Source organism: Colletotrichum lupini, chromosome 3, assembly GCF_023278565.1.
Source record: "Colletotrichum lupini chromosome 3, complete sequence".
NCBI classification, from domain to species: domain Eukaryota; kingdom Fungi; phylum Ascomycota; class Sordariomycetes; order Glomerellales; family Glomerellaceae; genus Colletotrichum; species Colletotrichum lupini.
In genome coordinates this window covers 5,280,503-5,308,124 of record NC_064676.1, presented here as the reverse complement: position 1 = coordinate 5,308,124, position 27,622 = coordinate 5,280,503, and the positions used below count along the sequence as shown (strand labels likewise).

The window sequence follows — 27,622 nt, the reverse complement described above, 5'->3', positions numbered from 1 at the left end:
CAGAGACTACGAGTCATGGAGAGCATCACTGAATGAATCGGTTGCAAATCGCCATTGCAGTGTCTTGACTGCGAAATTGCACTGATTCTGACGCAAAAGCACCCACATCAAAGGCCTTCTTGTTGGGATTTTGGTTGAGACAGGCATCATCCACGATAGAAATATTGGCCGTGTCTTGGTCAGCCTTATCACAGGTAGCCTGGCCCTCCTGAGACATCGATGAGAATGGCTGGGCCCATGGCCCTGGGGATCTGTCCAGCTGAAAACACGTAATGCATGCTTGCGAAGAATGCTAGCATTCTGACCTCAGAAGCCCGTAAACTCAATGACTCGTTTCTTGCCGATCAAGGGTAAGACTGTTTCACGCAACGAATTTCTACTAATTTGCCCGGTAAGGCTACACTGGTTTACCTATTTTGGCCCAGAATCGAGGCTCAGATTGAGGCCTAGCGACAAATACTTCCAGCGGCCACTGTTTCTTGATGAGAGTCTCTGGCTCTCCATGTCCCTCGATCTTACTGACTGTTCGATAGTTCTTTTCCAGGAGCCAAGGCTACTTCCTACGTTTCCCCCAAAAAGCCGGTATCCCCTCCGCCACAAGCGTGATGGTCTCCTCAACTTCCACGCGACACTCCCGTTTTAGCTACTCCCAGCTTTTACTCTGTAAGCGCTTCCGAGATCCCATTGCAGCATCCAGATTGTATGGTTGTAGAAAGAACTTTCGAGAATTTCTGCCATCCATCATATCGATGGAGGAGCGTAGTATTCAGAGGTAAGACTTACCTCATGTGCTCATTTGCATCCACAAGCTTGGCTCCCAAGTACAACATATTCTACCTGAGCCTTCATACAGCGCTAATACTGATGAACGTGTCAATATTAGGGCTCACAAACGACGGGATCGAATACGGAAAAGGAAGATGGAAGCACTATCTAGAGTAGAGTCCTTCTTCAACCAAGGAAATGGGAGCGATGCTATGAGAGACATGTCACTAATGCGTACGAGTATCCTTGAGAGTCCCGGAGCGCGTCAAGAGAGAATTACCAAGGAGATAGAAGAATTGTCGACGCAGTTGCACGGCATTCTGGATACTATCACGGCTGAGGAAGGCAGCTGCACTCTTCTACAAGCAGATCTTTTGGGACTCGGGTGCCAATTTTCAAAGCATGACTAGATTCATAGACTATAGGTAGAGCTTGTAGTGCGACAGGTTTGCCCCCAGTGGCTTGTTTGCTACAATTGAGGACAAGGACTAGGTAATAATAACCTACCCTGTGCTATCACCCTGAAAAACCTTGCTACGTGATGGACATGGACTTCTTGAGAAGCATCCTCCATAGTTCCTTTGTAAGTACACTTCCTATCTTTTCCTAGCTTAGCCGCCTGGGATATCTGGAATATGAAGGACAATCTACAGGGACAAGGACGTTGTCAAATTTGGCTCAACAGGGACCCGTACTAGTTCAGTAAACTCTAAATTAGTTTATGGTATCCTTGGATGGGATCAGTGGGGCTCGATACCCACCACCCCATCACCATTCAAGTTCCACCATGCGTTGCATGGAACCCTAGTCCACCGTCTAGAGCTTCTCATTTTCCCAAACCCAACGAGGGAGAATGGTCTCCAGACGAAAAACCTTCCGCAGATTAGCTGGTGACTCACGAGCTCACGTGTGCTTACAACGACGGGGCAATGTACTACCCGAAGTTGAACGACCAATATCTGAGCCCCGTGCGCGACGTCGGGCACTTTCGGGAGTCTAGCCCGATGCGACCAAATCATTCGCGATCTTCATGCCAACGCCGCATCCTTCCGGACCGACATAAGCACTATGATCTTGGACAAAAATTACATAAATACAAGCCCCATCCGCAGTGTGCATAGTTGGAGGACCTTCGAGGCGCTAGCGCTTTACACATGCATCCGCCATGATGTCAATATCATACATCAAGTCATTGCTGTTTGGGAACAGCAACACAGGGGCGATTACAGCGGAATTGTCACCTCCGCCTTTGGCTACGAGATTGGTTCCAGAGCCCGATACCTCTGACACCTTCACGCTGCCAGATGGACGAAAACTCGGGTATTCGCAGTTTGGACTCGCGACGGGTAAACCGATCCTCTACTGTCATGGCCTCCCAGGCTCGCGCATCGAAGCTGGCCACCTTCACGAAGCAGCCTTGGATGTAGGAGCTCGAATCATTGCAACAGATCGTCCGGGAATGGGACTCAGCACTCCTCAACCCGGACGAACATTACTCGACCACGCCAAAGACTTGGAACACCTTGCGACGCATTTGAAGCTGAAGGAATATGGGGTTCTGGTATGTTTGTAAACCGCTCGTACTGTGACTCTGTTGCTGACATTTGATAGGGCGTGTCTGGAGGCGGTCCCTACGCCTTAGCCTGTGCGACCTCAATGCCTCGCGAGAAGCTCAAATGCGTATCCATCGTCTGCGGTATCGGGCCGCCCGACATCGGTATGAGCGGAGCCGGATGGTTCCACTGGGTCGGTTTCAACTACGGGTGGCGCTACGTCCCTCGAATCGCCGGATGGTTCTTCCATCAGCAAGGGCGCTTTCATCTCTCGGACGAAGAACGACTCGAACGACAACTCCAGGATGCGGAAAAGAAGAAAGCAACTTTTCCTAAACAAGAAACCGGGATCTGGACGGACAGAGAGATTGTGTGGCGAATGGTCATGGCAAGTCGACAGTACTACGCTCAGGGGATTGATGGCGTAACCAATGATGGTCACCTGATTGGCACGGAGTTTGGATTCCGTATCGAGGACATTTGGTCTGATTTGCCTATACGGCTCTGGTATGGTAAACATGACACGTTTGTCCCCATGAATCACGGAATACAAATTGCGAAGCGGCTGGGAAGCAGTGCTAGCCTCAGAATCGAAGACGAAACACATGCTAGTATCTTCTTCAATCGGAGAAAGGAAGTGTTGGCGGATTTGGTCGAAAATATTTGAAGCCATTTTTTTTTTTGGCTTTGCTCTGTATATTTCATCTCACTTCTTTGGACTTGAATTAACCTCTCAGCTTATTTCCTCTTGTTACAGTTGTTGAGAAAGGGGCGAGTTATACGACAATACCCAGGCCAATGACCCGTATGTTTGTGAGCCATGGATCTGGCCCATCTGTCAATTTCACCATCCCTATCATTAACCGTGAAGCACTTCACTTGCGTTACTTTGAAGCACCAAAGGTTAACTCGTGGGTCTTCAAGGTCATATCCATTCTTGCCCACTACATTACAAAAATTCCATCGCTTCTTGATTCGATGTGAGATGGCTATGAAATTCAACTCCCAAGGATAGCATGCATTGACAACCTTTCTTTACTCCGGCATGTTTTAACGGCCTGAATGTTTCCATCAGGAAGGTTCGAGTTGGCGAAGAAGAAGTTTGCATGATTTTACGCGATACACCCAACGTTTACTTCACTTTGTTAAAGGAGAACACACGGCAATGCAAGAGTTGACAGCCCGTTTGCACCAACTGAACATGTCAATCGATTGCCGTTACATAAGTCTTTTGGGCTTCCCAAGAGGAAAGACACTTAAATGTTATACTTTCTTCGTACCAGTTGGCCAGATCATCAGAGTTCTCTCTAGAGGAATAAACAGCACCTCAAGAGCTTGCGACCACAATTCTGCCACCCTAGAGCCATGCAGAAAATAAGAAAGCGTAGGTTTTCAGATGCCAGAATACTCGTCACTGACTTGTGGTGCATGCTTATTTGGGTAAGTGACTAAGACGCTATTCTATATGTCGGATTAGAAGTCTAATTCGACCGCGGCATATAGCCGACTGCGCAGGGGCCAATTAGGGGCCTTATTTATAATTATCGTAGCTAGCCTAACCTATAGTTAGAACCTCCTTTTTATACTTATATAGATATTTATATAGTTTAATTAATCTCTTCGTTAACTACGGTTCGAACTAACTATTTTATAATAGGGATATTAATATTAATTAATAATTAAATTCTATTATTATAAATTAATAAGGTATTTTATTACGTAAAAAAAACGACCTTTTAATACCGTACGGGATAGGAGATTTATACTAATTAACCTTATAAAAATAAATAAAAAAAGAGGCGATTTTTAAATACTATACGGAATTAAGTAATTATAGCCCTTTATTACTTACGAAAGGTCGACGTTTATTATATTAAAATACGTTAATTAACGGAACTACTTAAGTAACTAGCCTTTTACTATTACCCCGAGTAGCTTTTTTATTAAATAACTTTTTTATAGCCGGCCCGTAATTAGAAATTAACTAATTAAATTAATAAAAAAAAATATTTACGTAATAACTACTTACTTAATTAATTAGCATAACGAATAAGCTTAATAATATAATATAAAAGAGTACCGCGCGATTAAAAAAAAGGATTTTTAAATATAAATATTCTTATTTAGTAATAAAAATAACCTTATAAAAGTTATTAAGCTAAGAGATTTATAATATATAAAAAAGTTTATTATTATAAGGATTTTATAAGTACGACCTTAAGCTTATAATTTAAATAACCTCTTTATAGCTCCCTTAACTACTCTCTAAGTATTATTTAAAAATATAATATAAGAGACGGTTTAATAAAAAAAGAGGGGATTTAAAGGTTTTAATAATATCGAGTTAAGAGTATTACGGATCTCGGAGATTAACTTAAAAAAAAAGTAGCTATTTTAAAATAGTTTTACGACCTCTTACTTAAGTTATTATTAGCTTAAAAAAAAGCTAAAAAAACGAAGATTTAAGAGGAAAAGAAAAAAATCCTTTAAAAAGCCACTAAAGGGCTTCTTTTTATATTAACTCCCGGCGCGAGATTATTAATTTTAAAAGATTAACTAAGTAATAAAAGGGATTATTAATAAGCGATAATTACTTAATTATAATTAAGTTATAAAAAAAACTATTTAAAAAATATAAAATAGGGTATTAAGAGGCTATAAAAAATAAGATTTTTAAAGTATTTAACCCTATTATATATAAGTAATAAATAGGTATTTTTAATAAGTTTTTAAAATTTACGATTTTATAAAAAAAAGGGCTTAACTTTATTAACTATACTTAACGGCCTATATAGTTTTTAATAGCTTATATAGCTCTTATATAAGCTACTTAGTATTTATTTTTAACTATTTTTATAGAATATTATTTTAAAAGAGGTAGGTTAAGGAAAGAAGTTATTTAAAAATTATAAAGAATACGAGGCTTAAGAAGCTAGAACTATATAAGATAGCGAAAATTAGTAACTAATAAAGATCCTAAAACTAATTATTATATTTTTTATAATAATATAAACGTCTACCGCTACTATTATTAAAAAGAACTATTAAAATTTACTTTTTTATATTAAATAAAAAGGAGGATCTTAGTAAGTACGATAGCTAGCGATCTAAAAAAGTAATAATAATTATTAAAAATAATAAAAACGAGAATAATAATAAAACGGTAAGAAGAAGCGGGAATCTCTTAAAGTTTAATAAATTCGTTAAGTAATAAAAGTACGGATTTATTACGACTAATATACGGATTAAATATATCCCTATAAAAATTAAATACGCTAGTAATTATTAATATAAGTATAAGTTAGAGTACGACCCTTAGCGAGTTAAAATAAAAAAAAAGAGGACGAAACCCGATCCTAAATAGAATCCTAATCTTTTATAAATAAATAAATATTAACTTAGATTATTAAGGGACGTAAATATATAGAATTATAAATTAGCTTAATAATAAGTAAATTAACGTAATATTAATCTATTTAACTAAGGTTTATAAGAAAAAGGGGCTATAGGAGTAACCCCTATTTTATAAACTTATAAACGACTTTAGTTACTAACTAAATAAATAGTTCGTAAATATAAGCCTAGGAATTATAAAAATAGTTAATAAATTCTTTTATAAGCAAGGGGTATTACTAACGTAATTATAATCGTAAGAGCTATATAAAATACTAATAATAATAATTATAAAAGAGGAATTCGTATTATAAAACTAAGTATAGGTTAATAGAGCGTATAGTCGCTTTAATAAATTTAAAAAAAGGGTAAACGACTTAGATTTTTTTTTATAATTATTAATAGAAATCTGTTATTATAAAAGGATATACCGGGGTAAAATATAGTACTAAAAGTACGATAATTAATAATTCTGCCTATTTTGATTTATAATTCGTTACTATTATTAATACGAAATTCGGCACTAATTAGTTAATAAAAAAAGAAATAAACGACCCGAAGTTATTAATAATACGTAGTAACATAGGGATCGTATATAGATACTAAAAATCTAGTAATAAATATAAAGTAATTTATAAACTTTAAAAAGATCTTTTTAAAAAAGAAATTATATTTTGGGGGGAAGTATAAGGTCTTGTAAAAACCCCTAACGATGTTTTATAATTATTATAAAAAAGTCGGAATTAGGGAATATCAGTACTATTTAGTAATTAATATCGTATTTATAAGTAAAGCCTCTAATTATTATTATAAAGCGGTGCGTAATTTTAATCAAAACGACTTTTTTTAATATAATTAACGTAATCTAAAGCCGCTTTAAGACTTATAATAAGAACTTAGAGCTCTTATTTAAGCTACGAGCGATTTCTTTTATATTTATAATTAAAATAATAGAGGGTAAATCGTAAGTAGAGATCCTTAAAGAGCTTATTAATCGAATCGATAAGTTAGTAAAAACTTAGCTAAATAAGGGGATAAATAAACGGAAAGTCGGATATTTTTATATTATAGTTTAGTATATATTAAAAATAAAAATAACCCTATACTAAGTACTTAAAAATTACGAGACGCTTTATTTAAAGCTAAGATTTAGTTTTAATATTAAAATAAGAATACTATACTAAACTTATTTCTAAGTATACGACGGCCCTTATTAATAATATTAAGTCGATCGAATATATAATAAAAAAAGAAAAGAGGCTAAATACGGTAATTATTAATAAGGAGGCCTAGATTTATTAAATAAATAGAGATTTAACTTATAAATAAAGTAATAAAAGAGGTAATATTATATTTATAAAAAGGATAGATATTAGTTAAATAACTATTCTAAAAAAGAGCGTATTAAATCGTATGAATAGTATAAAAAGTTAAGGGTAATAAATAATAAAACTAGCCCTCGTTAGTTTAACTAATTTTTTATTATATATAAAGGTAGATCTAGGGGTATAAAACCTAGTAATAGTAACTAAAATAGTAATTTAAAGTATATACTTCTTATAAGAAATTTAGAAAATAAAGAAGATCTTACCTCTTATACTAACGAATTAGATTATAACGAAATCGACGATATTAACTACTCTTTTTTTACCCTATTAGTTTTTAAAGAATATATAAAGCTAAATAAATAAAAAGTAGTAAAAGCTCTTAATAAGTAGGCTTTTAAATATAAATAATAAGGGAAGGTCCCTTAAATAACGAATATAGAGGTAGCTAAAAGAGTAAATTTAATAAAACTAAAGCCTATTTTCTTAACGATTAAGGAGAAGACGCTATTTCTCTCAATATTTAAAAAAAAGAATATAGTACTAAGTAAATTTAAAAGTAGTTAGAGGGGTCCTTTTTATACTACTTAGATCCCTTAAATACTAAGCTTATATAAGTATTTTATATAAGTAAAAGGTATAGCCTAAACGATTTTTATAGGATTATCCTAAATACTAAGGTATTATAATAGTTAACTAAAAAAGAAAAGTAATTCTAAGCGCTATAAAAGATCGCGCTAATAATACTTAATATATTAATAGCGGGTATTATAAAGATTAGTTTTAGCCTAGGTAAGGAAATTATTACCCTAAGTATAGTAAAAGTAAAGACGTACTTTAGAACGATAACTTTTTATATTTTACTTATTAATACCCTATTTCTCTTATATTTAAAAAATATAAATTAACTAGGTATTATATTCGATAATACGAGGAATAGAATCTTTAGTAATAAGTATTTTAAAATAATCGAACGACGATAGGGGTATACGTTTATAAAGCTTATTAATAATACGAAGTTAATTAATTATTTAATAAAAAATAAGCTTAGAAAACTATACTAAAGATTTGGGTACCCGTTAGTTACGAGGCTATATAACCTCTTAAAGTAATTAGGTAATAATAATATTAAAATAGGGGCGCTAGAGTAGTTAATAAAAGTATATTACTAATATTAAATAAATACGCAAAGCCTACGTAAATTTAAGTTTAAATTGCGTAATAAGCTTAACTTTAATTAGGAAATCCGTATTAATATTTTCTATTTAAATAGTCAGCTAGTACTATATATAATTAATATAACTATATCCTTTTAAATAGGGCAATTCCTCCGGGATTTATAAATAAAGATAATATAAGTAGCCCTACGAAAAAGCTAGATCGATATATACTAGGGACCGCTAAATAGTATTAGAACCGACGCTAGTACTAGCTTTAAGTTAGTAGAATTTAGGGATAATACGACGGCTTATAGTATATAGCTAAAAGTCGTATTTATTAAAGCGCACTATAGTATTAGAAAAGTAAAAAGGGTATATTAATAATTAAAAAGGGCGTTTAGAATTATTAAAAAAGAAAATCCGGATTTTATTAATAACGAATGCCTTTAGATAGTACTTAAATATTATAACGATACTATAGGGCCTAATGGACTTATATTAATATTATTAATATTTAGAATATATTTAAGAACGACTTTAGCTTTATTACTATTACTAAGCGTAAGCTAACGAGCCCGAGTAGTTAAAAAAATAATATAAGTACTACGTAAAGTAAGTATAAAAAAGTAAATTAACGAAGTAATTACTATACGTAATAGGCCCGATATAAGGAATAATTTAAATATATTACTAAATTCGGATATATAAGTATAGCGCGAAATTACTTAATAATAAGCTAGGCTATATAAGTTAATTTCTATTAATAAGCGCTCTTATATAATTATAAGAGATCGTAACTAGCTACTCGAAGTATTAATTATAATAGTTAGACCGTATTATATAAATCCTAACGAGATAATTTCTAACTTATAAGAAAAAAAAGAGCTAAGGGAAACTATATAACCCGTAGTAAAAGTATAAAAAATTATCCTTAACGAAATTATTATAGTAGTATTAATAAACGACGAGGAAGAGGAAATTACTAAAAAGGTATTAATATTACTAATAAGACGTCGTAAAAAACCATAACGGCAAGCTATAACGCGGTAATTTATTATTAATAACGAGGTAATTAATACTTTTTATATAATAAAAGAGAAAGCCGATTTCGAGCTAGTAATTAAACTACGTAAAAAAAGTATAATTATAATTATTAAAAAGCCGTATAAGGGATTAGATCTTATCGAAATAAATATTCTTTATAATCGAGGGGTTTATTAATTTATTTTATATAACCTAAAAAAATATATAAACCTCTATATATTTAAATTATAAATAGTTTATAAAATTAAAGAAAAAGGAATACCCTAGCTATATAAGAAGTTTAAATACGTAATTTAGGGGTATAGCGACCTTAAAAAAGCAATACTACTTATATAATTACTTATTATATAGCGCTACAGTTAACGATTAATAATAGTACTAATAGTATCGCTATAGAAGAAGGGATATAAAATTTAGAGCCGTAATATTACCTAGGCCTATACCTAATCGGCTATAGGGCTTATAAAAAGAATCCTAGCCTATTTACTAAAAGAAATAGCTAGTAAGTATTTAAAAAGTACGATTATTAAAGTACTTAAGCTATTATATAAGCTTATAAAATCGGGTACTTATTAATAAGCTACTTATTACGATTTTTATATTAATTAATTATTAATAATTACTTTTATATACGACCCGTACTTACTAATCGCGGAGTATAAAAGCGATTAATTTAAGATCGTTAGAATATAAACTAATAATATATTAAGCCTATTTAATATTAACTTTATAAAAAAAGAAAATAAAGAGCTCTAAAAAGCGGGCTTCGTACTAAAGTTAAAAAAGGTCCTTATAATAAATACCCCCCTAGTATTTAATAGCGGGATTTTTATAATTAAAGGGGAAACCGTCGTTTTTTAAATAAAAAGGGTAGAGCGAGAAAATTAATTTTATTAATCTAAATATAATTAATATTAAGAAGTAATATAAAGCTAAGCTCGTGCGAAGGGTATATAATATAAGTATTTATTAACCCGAGGTAATTTTTAATTATATTAAAGTAGTATAAGCTATAGATCTAACTAAACGAAATATCGAAGTACTTAATAAGCGGCTTAAGTAATAATAAATAAATCTTAATCGAGGTCTCGTTTATTACTTAATCGACTTTATAATTAATAAGCTCTACGTCTTTATTAATAAGTTATTTATAAATAATAACGACCTTATTTCGTAATTAAAGTATATTATTATCCTAGTTAATAAGAGTATAAATAAGAGCAAATTTACTATATATAATAATATAATTTATTACTTATTAACTAAAAGTAAGTAAGTAATAAGAAGTATATTAGTATTAGAGGTTTATAATATAGTTAATAGCGTTAACCTCTCTTATATAATTTTAATAACGCTAAAAAAGATTACTGATTGAATTAGCTTTTTACTTATTCTAACGGTTATTTATACTAATTCTTACTTACTATATAAATACTTTATTAAATTAAGAATAAAAAAAAAAGAGGTTTATAATTAATATTATAGTACTTAAATAATTATATAAAAACCGTAAGATATTTAAAATCCGTTAGATTAATAATAAAAATAACTTCGTAAACGCTTTTATAAAAATAGTACTAAATAAGGGATTAAAGTAATTCGTAAGTAATAAAAAAGTTATTATACGAATAGAGGGATAGGTTATATAAATAAAGTAGAGAAAAAGGAGAAAAAGAGATGACTTAGTAAACGGGCCCGAGGTTAAATTATATTTTTAATTATAGTAATTAAATTAATAAAAAAAAGAGAAAGTTAGTATTAAATTAGAAGTCTAATTTAATTATAGTATATAGCTAATTATATAGGGGCTAATTAGGGGCCCTATTTACGATTATTATAACTAGCCTAACTTATAATTAGAACCTCCTTTTTATACTTACGTAGATATTTATATAGTTTAATTAATCTCTTCGTTAACTACGGTTCGAACTAACTACCCTATAATAGGGATACTAATACTATGTCTCAAGACCAGGGATTTAATAATGGTTCTGAACGAGCGTCTTTACTAACGTTGCGGCAATGTTGTTTTTTGAAGCTGCTATCTTATGCCATGGGATGGAATTGAGAATATGAGCGTTAGTTGTGGGCGCAACGGTCGACTGCCTTCGAATCGTACGGGGTCCAAGTAGGGACCGCTCATAAAGGCGCTGGATGAAGGGGTGCGGAAGGGTAGATAGTAGACAGTCGCACAAGGAAAAGTTGGGCGAAATCACTAGCTTAGGTCAGGTAAGTTGCAGCTCAGTTTTAAAAATTGAAACATCGTTCGGCGCGCCGGTTCCGTTGGGAATGTGGGTGCCAAATGGCAACTCTTCCCCTATTTACCTTATCGAGAGGTCAGCAGGCTGTTGGCTTTAGCTGCCTGCTGGGCTTTGTACCAAGGTACCAAAATCAGTATGCTCTGATACCTACGTACTAACTCCGTACGGTGTGAGATGGACCACTTTCATACGTTGATTGAACGCTTGTCCCTCACCCTAGCCATGCGAGATCGAACGCAAGTCAGGGCGACGAAGTGATTGGATGCTGATGCTCTCCTCAGTTGCTGTTCCACGTTTGAAAGAATCCCGTAGAAGACCTGCTGCGTCGTTCCTCTCACCATTTTCCCAATCTCTTATCCGAAAAGCTAGCTAAAGCGGATCCGTTTCTCTTTCCCACACACGCCCCCCCGCCCTGCCCCAGTCCCCTCCCCCTCCCCATACCAGTTTCACATCTCCCCCATGTTCACCCAGTCCCTGGGCCCTTCTCTATTTCCTTTCCGTTTACACAAGGCCTGCAAATAGATACGCATCCAAGAGCACTAGCGGAGAGACGTATGCTCCTCCCACCCAGCTCTTTAAACTGGCCCCAAGCTGTTCTCAGGAAAGCGCTGACTCTTCAACCAATGAAGCACAACGGCACGGTACAGGCCAACAGTAGCCTCTCCCACAGTCGCCGCCTCGGCGGTGCCCCCGAGATTCCATGTCCCCCGTTATCTTGGCGAAGGCCTTAGCAAACTTCGATACGATTTACGATACTCTGGAAATGCATCAAGTGACGTTCCAAGCGCACAACAGCAACACATCAGCGACATAAACGAAGAAGTCTAGGGCCAAAGTTTTGCTACAGTCAGAAGTTGAGTTCAAGCGGCTCTAGGAGTTCACGTGGGACACAAATTCGACTTGGATCAAGGATCAAGCTCTATGGTTGAACCTCGTCATTCAATACCCAGAAACGGCTAAGTTTTCGGGCCACATGAGCCGAAAACGAGACTGAGTCCAAAATTCTTTCCAGCCTGGTTCAAGGTATCTCTCATCCGCCACACTTTGATACCGGGATTCCAATAGGGCACCAAGATTGACGGCAAGCTCTCAGTAGGAGCCGCGAGCTCCACGACTGAGGCAGTGTCAGCGGTCTACAAGTCAACCTTTCCCAGAGCGCGAGGTACTTTACTGAAAGTCCAGCAATAGAGACACGTTTCCCCCTCAAAAAGTTGTTCTCTGTGTTCCGTCACAAGAGTGGCGCTATCCCATCGACTGCTACAAGGCGACAGTACATCTGAGTGCGGGGGAAGAACTAATTAGGCATTATTCCGATTTATTTCCACTATATCCACAAATTAAAAAATTCATATCTCGGAGAATTTAGAGAAAAGCTAGTGTTAGTATCCCTATTATAGGGTAGTTAGTTCGAACCGTAGTTAACGAAGAGATTAATTGAACTATATAAATATCTGCGTAGGTATAAAAAGGAGGTTCTAATTATAAGTTAGGCTAGTTATAATAATTATAAATAGGGCCCCTAATTAGCCCCTACGTAGTCGGCTATATGCCGCAGTCGAATTAGACTTCTAATCCGATATTAACTTTCTCTTTTTTTTATCGATTTAACTACTACGGTTAGAGGTATAATTTAACCTCGGGCCCGTTTATTAAGTCGTCTCCTTTTCCCCCTTTTCTCTACTCTTTTTATATAACCTATTCCTCTATTCGTATAGTAACTTTTCCGTTACTTACGAATTACTCTAATCCTTTATTTAGTACTACTTTTATAAAAGCGTTTATAAAGTTATTTTTATTATTAATTTAATAGATCTTAAGTATCTCGCGCCTTTTATATAATTACTTAAGGGCTATAATATCGATTATAAGCCTCTTTTCCTTCGTCGTTCCTAATTTAATAAGGTATTTATATAGTAAGTAAGAATTAATATAAATAACCGTTAGAATAAGTAAAAAGCTAATTCGATTAGTAATTTTCTTTAGCGTTATTAAAATCGTATAAAAGAGGTTAACGCCGTTAACTATATTATATACTTCTAACGCTAGCATACTTCTTATTACCCGCTTATTTTTAATTAACGAGTAGTAAATTATATTACTATATATAGTAAATTCGCTCTCGCCTATACTCTTATTAGCTAAGATAATAATATACCCTAATTATAAAATAAGGTCGTTATTATTCGTAAATAACCTATTAATAAAGACGTAGAGCTTACTAGTTATAGAGTCGATTAGGTAATAAACAAGACTTTAATCGAGATTTATTTACTACTACTTAAGCTACTTATTAAGTACTTTAACGTCTTATTTAGTTAGATCTATAGCTTATGCTACCCTAGCGTAGTTAAAAGTCGCCTCGGGCTAATAAATACTTATAATATATATCCCTTGCGCAAGCTTAGTTTTATACCGCTTTTTAACGTTAGTTATATTCGGATTAATAAAGTTAATCTTCTCGCCCTACCCCTTTTACTAAAAAACAACGGTTTCCCTTTTAATTATAAGAATCCTACCGTTAAATACTAGGGGGGTATTTATTATAAGGACCTCTTTTAGCTTTATTACGAAGCCCGCTTTTTAAAGCTCCTTATCCTCCTTTTTTATAAAGTTAATATTAAATAGGCCTAATATATCGTTAGTCTATATTCTAATAATCCTAAATTAGTCGCCTTTATACTCCGCGATTAGTAAGCACGGGTCGTATATAACAATAACTATTAATAGTTAATTAATATAAAAATCGTAATAAGTAGCCTACTAATAAGTACCCGATTCTGCGAGCCTATATAGTAGCTTAAGCACTTTAATAATCGTACTTTCTAAGTACTTATTAGCTATTTCCTTTAGTAAATAGGCTAGGATGTTCCTTATAAGCCCTATAGCCGATTAGGTATAGGCCTAAGTAATATTATAGCTCTAAATCTCGTATCCCTTCTTTTATAACGATACTATTAGTACTATTATTAATCGTTAGCTATAGCGCTATATAATAAGTAATTATATAAGTAGCGTCGCCTTTTTAACGTTACCGTACCCCTAAATTACGTATTTAAACTTCTCGTATAGCTAGAGTATTCCTTTTCCTTTAATCTTACGAACTATTTATAATTTAAATATATAAAGGTTTATATATTTTTTAGGGTCGTATAAGATAAATCGATAGACCCCTCGATTATAAAAAGTATTTACTTCGATAAGATCTAATCCCTTATACGGTTTTTTAGTAATTATAATTACGCCTTCTTTATGTAGTTTAACCGCTAGCTTAAAATCGGCTTTCTCTTTTACTATATAAAAGGTATTAATTACCTTATCGCTAGTAATAAATTACCGCGTTAGGGCTTGTTATCGTAGTCTTCTACGACGTCTTATTAGTAATATTAGTACCCTTTTAGTAATTTCCTTTTCCTCGTTATCTATTAGTACTACTACGACGATTTTATTAAAAATAATTTCTTATACCTCTACTGCGGGTTATATAGTTTCCCCTAGCTCTTTTTTTTTTTATAAGTTAGAAATTACCTCGTTAAGATTTATATAATACGGTTTAACTACCGTAATTAATACTTTAAATAACTAGTTACAATTTTTTATAACTATATAAGAGCGCTCGTTAATAAAAATTAACTTATATAGCCTAGCCTACTATTAAATAATTTCGCGCTATACTCGTATATCCGAATTTAGTAGTATATCTAAATTATCTCTTATATCGGGCCCATTGTGCGTAGTAATTACCTTATTAACTTACTTTCTTATACTTACCTCGCGCAGTACTCGTATTACTTTTTTAACTACTTAGGCTCGTTAGCTTATACTTAGTAATAGTAGCGAGGCTAAGGTTATTCTTAAATATGCTCTAAATACTAATAGCGTTAGTATAAGTCCGTTAGGCCCTATAGTATTATTATAGTATTTAAGTACTATCTAAAGGCATTCGTTATTAGTAAAATCCGGATTTTCTTTTTTAATAATTCTAAACGCCCTTTTTAATTACTAATATGCCCTCTTTACCTTTCTAATACTATAGTACGCTTTAATAAGTACGACTTTTAGCTATATACCGTAGGCCGTCGTATTATCCCTAAATTCTATTAATTTAAAGCTAGTGCTAGTATCGGTTCTAATACTATTTAGTAGTCCTTAGTATATATCGATCTAGCTTTTTTATAGGGCTACTTATACTATCTTTATTTATAAATCCTAGAGGAATTACCCTACTTAAAAGGATATAGTAACGTTAATTATATATAGTACTAGCCGACTATTTAAATAGAAAATATTAATAACGATTTCCTAGTTAAAGTTAAGCTTATTATATAATTTAAACTTAAATCTGCGTAAGCTCTGCGTATTTATTTAATATTAGTAGCACACTTTTATTAACTACTCTAGCGCCCCTATTTCGATATTATTATTACCTAATTATTTTAAGAGGTTATATAGCCTCGTAACTAACGGGTACCCGAATCTCTAGTATAGTTTTCTAAGCTCACTTTCTATTAAGTAATTAATCGACTTCGTATTATTAATAAGCTTTATAAATATATACCCCTATTATTATTTAACTATCTCGAAGTACTTATTACTAAAGATTCTATTCCTTATATTATTAAATATAATACCTAGTCGATCTATGTCTTTTAAATATAGGAGAAATGGGGTATTAACGGGCAAAATATAAAAAGTTATCGTTCTAAAGTACGTCTTTACTTCTATTATACTTAGGGCGACGATTTCCTTACTTAGGCTAAAACTAATCCTTATAATACTCGCCGTTAACGTATTAAGCGTTACTAGTGCGATTTTTTATAGCGCTTAGAATTACCCTTTTCTTCTAGTTAACTATTATAATACCTTAGTATTTAAGATAATCCTATAGAAATTGTCTTAGCCGTACCTTTCGCTCGTATAGAATACCTATACGAGCTTAGTATTTAAAAGATCTAAGTAGTATAAAAAGGACCCCTCTAGCTACCCCTAAATATACTTAGTACTATATTCCTTTTTTTTAGATATTAATAAAGAGAGCGTCTTTTCCTTAATCGTTAAGAGAATAAGCTTTAGCCTTATTAAATTCGCCCTTTTAGCCGCCTCCGTATCTATTATCTAAGGGACCTTCCCTTACTATTTATAAATAAAAGCCTACTTATTAAGAGCTTTTATTACCCTCTATTTATTTAGCCTCGTATATCCTCTAGAGGCTAACGGGGTAAAAAAAGAGTAGTTAATATTATTAATTTCGTTATAATTTAATTCGTTAATATAGGGGGTAAGATCTTCTTTATTTTTTAAACCTTTTATAAGGGGTATATATTTTAAGCTATTACTTTAGCTACTATTACTAAGTTCCGTACCCCTAAATCTGCCTTTATATATAATAAAGAATTAGTTAAACTAACGAGGGCTAGTTTTACTATTTACTACCCTCGACTTTTTATACTATTTATATAATTTAGTACGCTATTTTTTAGAGTAGTTACTTAACTAATATCTATCCTTTTTATAAATATAGTATTGCTTTTTTTATTACCCTATTTATAAGTTAAATCTCTACCTATTTAACAAATCTAGGCCTCTTTACTAACGATTACTATATCTAGCCTCTTTTCTTTTCTTATTATATGTTTAATCGACTTAATATTATTAATAAGGGCTGTCGTACGCCTAGAGGTAGGTTTAGTACGGCATTCTTACTTTAATATTAAAGCTAGATCTTAGCCTCGAGTAAAGCGTCTCGTAGTTTTCGAGTACTTAGTATAGGGTAATTTTTATCTTTAATATACGCTAAACTACGGTATAAAAATATCTAACTTTCCGCTTATTTATCCCCTTATTTAGCTAGGTTTTCGCTAGCTTATCGATTCGATTAATAAGCTCTTCGAGGATCTCTATTCGCAATTTACCCTCTATTATCCTAGCTATAAATATAAAAGAAATCGCTCGTAGCTTAAATAAGAGCTCTAAGTTCTTATTATAGGTCTCGAAGCGGCTTCGGATTACGTTAATTATACTAAAAAAGTCGTTTTAATTAAGATTACGTACCGCTTCGTAATAATAATTAGAGGCTTTATTTATAAATACGATATTAATTACCGAATAGTATTAGTATTCCCTAATTCCGACTTTTTCGTAGTAATCGTAAAACATCGTTAGGGTTTTTTATAAGACCTTATACTTCCCCCCAGAGTATAATTTCTCTTTTAAAAAGATATTTTTAAGGTTTATAAATTACCTCGTATTTATTACTAGATTTTTAGTCTTTATATACGATCCCTGCGTTACTACGTATTATTAATAACTTCGGGTCGTTTACCTCTTTTCTTATTAGCTAATCGGTACTGAATTTCGCGTTAGTAATAGTAATAAATCGTAAATCGAAATAAGTAGAATCGTCAATTATTATACTTCTAGTACTATATTTTGCCCCGGTATATCCTTTTATAACGATAGATTTCCGTTAGTAATTATAGGGAGGAAATCTAAGTCGTTTACCCTTTTTCTAAATTTATTAAAGCGATTATACGCTCTATTAACCTATACCTAGTTTTATAATACGAATTCCTTTTTTATAATTGTCGCTATTAGTATTTCGTATAGCTCTCGTAATTATAATTACGCTAATAATACCCCTCGCCCGTAAAAGAATCTATTAATAGCTTTTATAATTCCTAGGCTTACGCTCGCGAACTATTTATCTAGCTAATAACTAAAGTCGTCTACGATCTCGTAAAATAGGGGTTACCCCTATAGCCCCTTTTTCTCATAAACTTTAGTTAAATAGATTAATACTACGTTAATTTACTTATTATTAAGCTAATTCGCAATTCTATATATCTACGTCCCCTAATAGTCCGGATTAATATTTACTTATTTATAAGGGATTAGGATTCTATTTAAGATCGGGTTTCGTCCTCTTCTTCTTTACCCTAACTCGCTAAGGGTCGTGCTCTAACTTATACCTATATTAATAATCGCTAGTATATTTAATCTTAATAAGAATATATTTAATCTGCGCGCTAGTTATAGTAAATCTATACTTTCGTTACTTAACGAATTTATCGGGGTTTAAAAAATTCCCGCTTCCTCTTACTATTTCGCTACTACTCTCGTTTTTATTATTTTTAATAATTACTACTACCTTTTTAGATCGCTAACTATCGTACCTATTATAATCCTCCTTTTTATTTAATATAAAAAGTAGGTTTTAGTAGTTCTTTTTTATAATAGTAGCGGTAGACGTTTATATTACTATAAGAAAATATAGTAATTAGTCTTAGGATCGTTATTAGTTACCGATTTCTACTATCCTATATACTTCTAGCCTCCTAAGCCTCGTACTCTTTATAATCTCTAAATAGCTTCTTTTTTCGACCTACCTTTTCTAGGGTAGTATTTTAAAAGAATAGTTAAAAATAAACGCCGGGCGGCTCGTAGAGGAGCTATATAGGCTATTAAGAATTATATAAAGTTATTAAGTATAGTTAACGAAGTTAAGCCCTCTTTTTTATAAGATCGTATATTTTAAGGACTTATTAAAAATGCTTATTTATTGCTCGTACGCGGTGGGGTTAGATACTTTAAAAATCTTATTTTTTATAGCCTCTTAGTACCCTATTTTATATTTTTTAAATAGTCTTTTTCGTAGCTTAATTATAGTTAAGTAATTATTACTTATTAACGATCCCTTTTATTACTTAGTTAATTTCTCGAAATTAATAATCTCGTACCGGGAGCTAGTATAAAAAAAAGCCCTTAAGCGGCCCTTTAGAGGATTCTTTTTTTTTCCCCTTAGATCCTCGTTTTTTTAGCCTTTTCTTAGGTTAATAGTAATTCTAGCGAGAGGTTATAGGACTACTTTAGGGTAGCCGCTTTTTTTTTAAGTTAATCTCCGAGATCCGTAATACTCTTAGCTCGATATTATTAGGACCTCTAAATCCCCTCCTCTCTCGTTAAACCGTCCCCTATACTATATTCCTAAGTAATACCCGGGGGGTAGTTAAGAGAGCTACGAGGAGGTCGTTTAGATCGCGGGCTTAAAGTCGTATTTATAAGATCCTTATAATAATAGACTTTCCTATATACTATAAATCTCTTAGCTTAATAACTTTTATAAAATTACCTTTGTTACTAAATAAGAATATTTACGTTTAGAGATCCCCTTTTTTAATCGCGCGGTGCTCTTTTATATTATACTTTTACTAATTTAATTAGTTAATTTTTAATCGTAAACTAGCTATAGAAAAGTTATTTAATAAAAAAGCTACTCGGGGTAACGGCAAAAGGCTAGTTACTTAAGTAGTTCCGTTAATTAATATAGTTTAATATAATAAACGTTAACTTCTCGTGGGTAGTAAAGGGCTACGATTACTTAATTCTGTACGGTATTTAAGAATCGCCTCCTTTTTTATCTACTTTTATAAGGTTAATTAGTACGAATCTCTTATCCCATATAGTATTAAAAAGTCGTCTCTTCTATATAGCGAAATACCTTATTAATCTATAATAATAGAATTTAATTACTAATTAGTATTAGTATTCCTATTATAAGGTAGTTAGTTCGAACCGTAGTTAATAAAGAGATTAATTAAACTATATAAATATCTACGTAGGTATAAAAAAGAGGTTCTAACCGTAGGTTAGGCTGGCTACGATAATCATAAATAGGGCCCCCAATTGGCCCCTGCGCAGTCGGCTGTATGCCGCGGTCGAATTGGACTTCCAATCTGACAGCTAGAGACCATTGTACTGTCGCCTTGTAGCAGTCGATGGGATATGTAAATTGGAGCCAGGTTCTGTATGCTCATACGCTAAGGCAAGCCAACCACACCCGCACCCCCTGTCCTTCTCTACAGCAGGGGACAGGGATCAGAAAGGGATTTTGGTGGGATACTAAGCCTCACGGCGAGACTGGGTGCGACACTGCGAGACTACGAGATTTGGGCCAACCGCCTCCCGTGGTCCTCTTTCGTGAGTGTTCCCACGCGTCCCTTTTTCCTCTCCCACCAAAAGTAGGAAACGCACCAAACATTTAAATACCACGCCGTCCGCTGATGAAAGGTTCAGCAAGATTCTGGCATTCAACCAACATCATGTGGCTCTTTCTATTTGGATGAACTTTGCTTCTCTGCTACTCTATTGACGCTCTGCTCACTTTGACCACCGATTTCATCTTTCCCGCGCCTTCCTCCGAGCTCGCGCTGCCCAATACCTCCTATCACTTTGATTATCTTGCAACAACGTCCTGTTCTATTTCTTGGACCAAGCTTGGCCGACTTAGCCTTAACCGGTCTACGGACAGCCCACGTACCCGCCATTTCGAGTCGATCTTTTAGTGGCTGCCGAGAGACCCAGGTTCATCTTTAGAATTCAGAACGGCCCTCTTCTTTTCAACCTATTGTACGTTGGCCCCCTTGTCCTGTAGGCTATGAGTTTCTTCTGTGCTATAGTCTCGGAATCTGATGGGTGTCCCCGCAGCAAAGCTCAATGGAGGGAGTCCCACCTCAAGATGAACGGGGGAGAGAGCTCTCGCGGGTCCAACATTTTCTCTCGGACCAAGCATCCCATCATCCAAAGGGTGAGAGCATTGGGAACAAGTCCAGACAGCAGAGACGCCTAGACAAAAACCGGAAGATTATCGACAATGCCACTCGAATTCTTCCCGTTCAAAGCAGCCGCGTTGACGCTGTTCCCGATGTCCGGTCCATTGTCTCTAAGTCGGCGCAGCTGTCAGCTATCGGGACCCATTTTTCGACTTACACGGATGACAACCGGGCCGCCGAAGTGGCCCTTGACGACACTAAACTTTAGTGCGCCGTTGCAGGGGTACGGTCTGTCAGGAGCGCTACCCGTGCTTTACCGGGTCCCACCTGGCACCAACACCTTGCCTTCCCCGGGCAAGGGTCATCGGTACGTACTTATTCATCTAATCGCAAAATGGTCCGTCGGGGCGTTCGAGTCCTGTGCAATTATTACTGTGCCACTCTACTGCAATGGCAGCTAATAACCATCAGTCGCCATACACAGGGACAATTTTGCGGATGGTCCATCGAAGTGGAGCAGGAGAAAGTAAAACCAATCGTGTAGATAATGGGAGTGAAGTAGCGTGATTGCTGGGTTCTTGACGGCATTACGGAGAGTGCCAATTGTATTTGTTCCCAAAGTCGGCGCTTTCATTGCTTTTCGTTCATACCTGCGTCGGGTATTGTCCTCTGGTGATGTTGCAATGGTGAAAATTGTTTCCGGTCTCCAACTAAGGTACCTTACCAAAACTTTGATCGCGTAGAGGCTGCAAAAGCTTTTGGTGACCACAGCCCCTCATTCCTTGCACTTCCATTACAGCTCTGTCACACTGGGTCGCCTGCTACATCACCTAAGCTGACGCCACCCCGTCACCAACAGCTAGTAGAAGCGGGTACATAACCTGTACATCTTCTTGCAGACACCTAGCGACCGCCCATGCGGCTCATGAACCACACCTTGCCATGACGGCGAGGTGGAGAATCACTAATCGATTCGAAGGCGCTGCCTTGCCGGGGAGCGGCTCTTTCACTTACATTATTCTTTAGAGCTCGTCAGACACCACAACCCATTACCTCGGCCACAAAAGCACTCTCAACTATCTGAACGAGTTCATCTCATTCAAGACCTCTAAGGCCAGAGAAGCAACTTTCAGCCATGTAGCCATCAGGTTCGAGGCTTCCACTATGAGCGAGAGTTACTCTGAGCATCAGAGAGACAGTGCGGTATCTTCGGCCTTCCAAGGAGTGCGATTAGGCAGCATGGCAGGTGCCTTACCAAAGTATGATGCAAACCATCTTGCCAGCCACCCAGACAGTGAGGGGCATCACGGGTTGGAAACAGCAACCGGACCTCAATTGTGTTAGGAGCGTGGGCGATGCCGAACGATTTTCTAGAGAAGAATGATATTGAATTCGATGGGACGGGGGTTTCTCCGAGGACAATGGGCCATGGTCAAGACAGTAAGACAGGGCGTTAAATGCAAATTCATTGATGACGAGGCTTTGGAATCTCCGCTGGGCTTCGGTTATTAGCTCGCAGAAAATTGCTATTCGCCAAATCGCCGTGTTGACTTGGTCTTGTAACTCACCATGCCATACTCATCCTGCTCTTCGCTGAAATTTTCGCGGTTCCGAGTATTGGGTCCTGTGTGCATGCATATGTTAGCCAAGTTAGCCACGGCCGAGCTATGCCATTCACGCTAAGGCCAGACTCCCGGGGCTAAAGTTTGCCTGACGAAGGAAGAACAATAAATACACAGCAAATCTCGATGTGCCTCAGACTCTATGGGTATCAGGTTCAAAAATGGTGTTCCCTCGTACCACCAGTTCTCAGAGTCTTTGTGCTTCATCTCTATGATGTTGCAATGGCAGCCCACTATCGCGATATTCACGACCAGAAATGATTTAAGAAATATCAAGAAGATGGGTCAGCATCTGGCTTCGGGCCATTCTAAGAAAAAGAATAATATAAGTAACGGGAAGTGAAAACATTTGAGAAGGTGTTCTCAATTGTTGATGTTTTTCAAGTCCATAGTCTCTTTCACCATGGACTATTCGGCGACTCTTTGGTTGAAGATACCCTTATCAACTTTCAACGCATTCTTTGCAGTTGCCCGGCTGCGTAAGATCGGTATTGGATGTCCTAGCATTATCGGTGACTGATGGCTTGGCCTAGCTATATGCTGCATTAGCAAAGACTATCGCTGGCGTACGGAGATAACAGGCCCTGGTGACCTGACTATATGGTCTTGAACAACCATCAGCTCTCCACTAATAAAATCTCGATACAATAAGTCGAAATTGCTTGGAGAATCTTCTGAAATGGTTTGATCAACTTGAATTCCGAGAGTATAGCTACGTTTGTCTACTTGTAACATTGCGATCCAATACAATGGAAACCAGTGTGTCTATAGCGAGTAGGATGTTCAACTTTATCCCTAGCTCCAGCCACTGTTTGACTTCCACAGAGAGTCAAAGCGGTAGACCCAATTTTCGGAGCAAGAGCATCTCATTTTCGAGCAGATAGGGGAGTCTTGAGAGCTTCATTTGCAGAAAACAAACTGGATCGAAGGCTCTACTCGGCTCCATGTTGGACTTTTCCCTCTTTCATGGTTTTCCAAAATAGTGGCTACGTTGGCACCCTGTTAGCTGTCCAACTTCATGAGGCTATCCTTGTTATCTATGAATTGATGTAGGCACAGTCTCATGACGGTTGAGAGTTAATCACTTGCGACGTATGAGCCCAGGTCTGTTTCCGGGGGTTTCCTCAGAAAGAAATTCGGTGCTCGTATAGTTAGTCCTAACTTGTCTCAGTAAAGATACCGACTAGACAAGTTCAGTATGTCCGATCTGCACTAGCCTGCGCCCTATTTCAAATTTCCACCGCACGTCGACCTGGGCAATGTACCTATATTTCCGTTTTTGGTGCCTCAGACGAGTGCTTGGTAGGTCGAAGTTTGAACAATCCTGTACCGCCTCCCAGCAACTCTCTTTCACCTTGTTCCACGAAAAGCAAGATGCTCAAGAAGCGATCAAATGCTACACTACCCTCTATTGAATACTTCAGAAATGACTTACAGACCGACAATTTTCTGCTTCTTCCAGTATATGTGTTCCTGGATATATTACTACTGCAACTCACAACCTCACCTGAGTTTGCGAGACACACAAAAAACATATTGACTGAGGAATCAACAACATCGAGTTATTGAGCATGAACAAGATTTTATCATCATGTATCTGATGTTCCAAAACCTAGGGTTTGGTCAAGAGTATATCACTGTTCCACATAAGCCGCATCACGACGTTGCTCACAGTCTGCTACAAATCTTCGGACAAAGACCATGGGAAAACCTGTCTCGATTTATATTCTATAGTCATCATTTGTATATCTTGACACTACCTGATCCCAGATTTCCAACTCAGAAGTCTTCGGGGCATTGGGCGCGTTTCTCAACCAGAAGTCTTCGCTTTATTTATTCTATGGAGGCCTGGTGAGTAGCCGGCTTGCTTCAAAACGCTTGACACACGGGTTGCCTCAACTCTACATCCAGATTTCATCACCACGGGAAAGAGGTAACTTTCCAGGCAATCTATGCGCTCATATAAGGCTCTTACTGGTAACTCACACTCACATATTCTGAGTAACCAGTCACCCCAATCTAAGACACCATGCACTGGGTACTGGTGTTGAGGTTTGGCACATCTTTTCAATCGACGCCGGGGTGGAAAACTAGAAAGGCTGAAGCTCATTATCAGTGTTTCTAGACTTTACCTTGCGACTTCTCAGTGCCAAATTGACAAAAGATGAACGGTATGAATACTCGTCAATTACCTACTTGTGGTGACCCCGTTTGCACTTCTATCGATCTCGCGCTGAAGCACATATAGATTCGCCCTCCGTCACCACCCGCCATTCTACTTTCATGAAGTCCCCGTTGTCACAGACTTATCAATACTCGGAGTAGAGTAGGCAGAAACTCAAGTAGAGTGATGCCTAGAGATCTACAATTCTCACGTGTCTAGATGGAACATCGTATCCCATAAATTTGGGATAGAAGGTCCGTAGCCTGTTCTCTTGATAGGAACTGGTGTACTTGTAACTATGAATACGCCCAATCTCTGACGCAGGATATAGGGGCAGATACGAGGGATACGGGTTGCCAAACCTCTTGTATGAGAGTGTGTGGAATCTCGAAAGGTCATCTGATGTGTGCGGAGATGCGACGAAATCTGAGCCAACTGACAGCCCAAATCCAGATAGAACTTTATCTCGTAGCTGGAACATGACCAGATGAAACACGTTGTTTCACGCGACTAGAGTCTGAGGAAGCTCGTGAGGGATCAGTTGTCAGTTTCCACATTCCTCACATGTCATATTTGCGAAATGAGAAAACTAAGGTGGGTTGGGAGGCGACCAAAACAAACCGGGCTCTTGTTTCTTTTGTTTACTGGTGAAGGCTGCAATCGATCTTGCAGCCCAAACACAACGTCCTGCAAAAGCAGGCTGCGGAACGGGCAGGGACTACGGAATTAAGGCAGGCTGAAAGGGAGGGGAGGGGGCAAATGGAGGGGGGGAGGGGGGTAAAGCATTGGAAGTGAGACGTCTTACCGAATAATTTCTTCTCTCTGGACGATTGCATCTGTCTCGGATCGACACCCATCAATCACAACGGCCATTGAGTCCGAACGAGCATGGTAGCGCACTTTCAGGGGTGCTCGACGTCCGCTGTCGCTGAGTCAGGTCGGCTTGAGTTAACGGGGAATTGTGAGCTTGTCATAAGTCACATCCCAGTGACAGCTGCTGGATCGGGTGGCCGGTGATGCAGGTATATTATACCGGGAGACATGAACTTCCGGCTCCTGCATTGTCATTTGTGCGTTGCATGTAGCGTTCACGCCACCCTCCCGGGGAGGGGTTCCGGGCATGCAGTATGCACGCCCCAAGCTTCGAGTCGGGTCTCCCCGTCTCCCCTCCCCCCGTCTGCTAGTTCGCAGCCTCTCCATACATATTTGAGAGTATGTTACCTCTTCTTTTGACGTGAGAAATGATGGGAAGCGAGCTGCAAGCCACACCCGGGAATGTCTCGGGGACCTTCGGGTCTTCCGTCATCAGAAAAGTTTCCAGAGACCATTCTCGATTGCCCAGGCATACCCATCACACACTGACAGTCTTCCGCGGGCTCCCGGACGGATCTCGGATCTGGGATTTCTTGCTTATCATTTATGACTGAAGGTGTGTCGGTTATGTGATGTACAATCTGCGATACTTTAGAAACTCTCTTCATGACCTGGAGTTTGATGCACCGCTGGGAGATATTCCAATTGGCCGAGTTTCTTTGACTAAATCTGATCGATCATCATCAGAATGCCAGAAAAGCAATAAGTCGCATGGAATGTGCCCTACATAGGCTGTGGCGTGAATTTGTGTTGGTGTGGCAGTGCAATGAACGTTGTGAACAACAGAAGTGACGTCCGATTACTCAACCCGCTGAAAAGTACGTCCGTATCATCGGCCATCATATTTGTGGCAGAGTCCGAGTGCAAGTTTTCTCAAATTGCTCGAGTAAAGATATTCGCATTTGCGTACGGCCGAAAGCACGTAGGACCCATGGGAATGCCTCGGCGCGTAGAGTCCTCGCTAATTTAGCCTTGAGCGATATCCCATGGATTGAAAGAGGGGTATGCTCTCCTCAAAGTCCTGGTGCACACGGGTCTGGACCTGCGGTCCAAATTCTATCAAGTTGTCTGGATGGCCGAGGGCCACATCATCCCGTTCGAACGGCCGCTTCACCGCTTTCTTGCTCCCCTGTCTCTTGGTGCCCGAGCTGATTCATGTGATGCTCTTATGTCACAAAAAGCGGGCCCACTCAATGTGGGCAGCATTAACCACATCCATATCTCGTGACATACCCCCCAGACGCCTAGAGCCATCATCTATACAATGGGCGTCTATACTACGCCTTAACCCCGCAGGTGGTAGACCAGTTAGAAAAACCTAGTATCTATGCTACGCCTTAGCCCCGCAGGTAGTAGACTAACTAAAAAAACCTACCTATACGGAGACTCAAACGGCCGTCTTTTGCTTTTTAGATACACGACTTATAGATAATGCGGTACTTTAACTATTATAGTAATAGCGGATAGGAGCTAGGCTCATAACTATTACGAGTTATAGTACGTAGTAATAGGCATACGGAGTATAGTAAAAGTAGCTTAACTATTAAAATAGAAATAGATAAAAGGAAAAGGTCTATATATATAATATTTAAAATAAATACGTAATTTAGTACGTAACGGGCACTTTATAAGGTACGATTACTATCCCTATTACGTAATATACCCCCTAATTACTACCGCTAGGGAGCTATTATGCCTAAGATAAAATCTCTAAATACCCTTATAAAAGCCTAATTTAGTTAAATATAAATAAAGGAAAATTAAGCGCAAGGGATACGCGTTTTTTAAACCGCGTTTATTATAAATATATCCCTTTATTTAAAATAAATAGAATCCTAACCCGGAATAGCGCGTATTTTATTACTTTTAATATATAAATTACTAAGGGTAAGGCTACTTAGCCGCCTTACGTATATT

General features: G+C 36.7%; 4 protein-coding genes across 4 annotated transcripts; 2 read left to right on the top strand and 2 right to left on the bottom strand.

The window, feature by feature from the left end:
• Window positions 1–1,930: 1,930 nt before the first annotated feature.
• CLUP02_06340 (alpha/beta hydrolase) lies at window positions 1,931–2,985 on the top strand (the record flags this gene model as incomplete). Its single annotated transcript, XM_049285340.1, has 2 exons — window positions 1,931–2,326; window positions 2,377–2,985. 2 exons carry the CDS (start codon window positions 1,931–1,933, stop codon window positions 2,983–2,985), a joined length of 1,005 nt encoding a protein of 334 aa, XP_049142483.1.
• An 8,690-nt stretch (window positions 2,986–11,675) lies between these two features.
• CLUP02_06339 (uncharacterized protein) lies at window positions 11,676–12,781 on the top strand (the record flags this gene model as incomplete). Its single annotated transcript, XM_049285339.1, has 6 exons — window positions 11,676–11,741; window positions 11,783–11,794; window positions 11,923–12,053; window positions 12,131–12,323; window positions 12,376–12,461; window positions 12,625–12,781. The coding sequence occupies 6 exons, from the start codon at window positions 11,676–11,678 to the stop codon at window positions 12,779–12,781; spliced, it is 645 nt and encodes a 214-aa protein (XP_049142482.1).
• A 3,019-nt stretch (window positions 12,782–15,800) lies between these two features.
• Window positions 15,801–16,274, bottom strand: CLUP02_06338 (uncharacterized protein; the record flags this gene model as incomplete). Its single annotated transcript, XM_049285338.1, has 2 exons — window positions 15,801–15,859; window positions 16,094–16,274. Coding segments are annotated over 2 exons (240 nt in total), but the record flags the coding sequence as incomplete, so codon positions are not given.
• Window positions 16,275–25,022: 8,748 nt separating this feature from the next.
• Window positions 25,023–26,924, bottom strand: CLUP02_06337 (uncharacterized protein; the record flags this gene model as incomplete). Its single annotated transcript, XM_049285337.1, has 10 exons — window positions 25,023–25,231; window positions 25,273–25,342; window positions 25,454–25,532; window positions 25,638–25,760; window positions 25,814–25,888; window positions 25,925–26,026; window positions 26,102–26,374; window positions 26,433–26,577; window positions 26,738–26,853; window positions 26,896–26,924. 10 exons carry the CDS (start codon window positions 26,922–26,924, stop codon window positions 25,023–25,025), a joined length of 1,221 nt encoding a protein of 406 aa, XP_049142480.1.
• Between the last annotated feature and the right edge of the window lie 698 nt (window positions 26,925–27,622).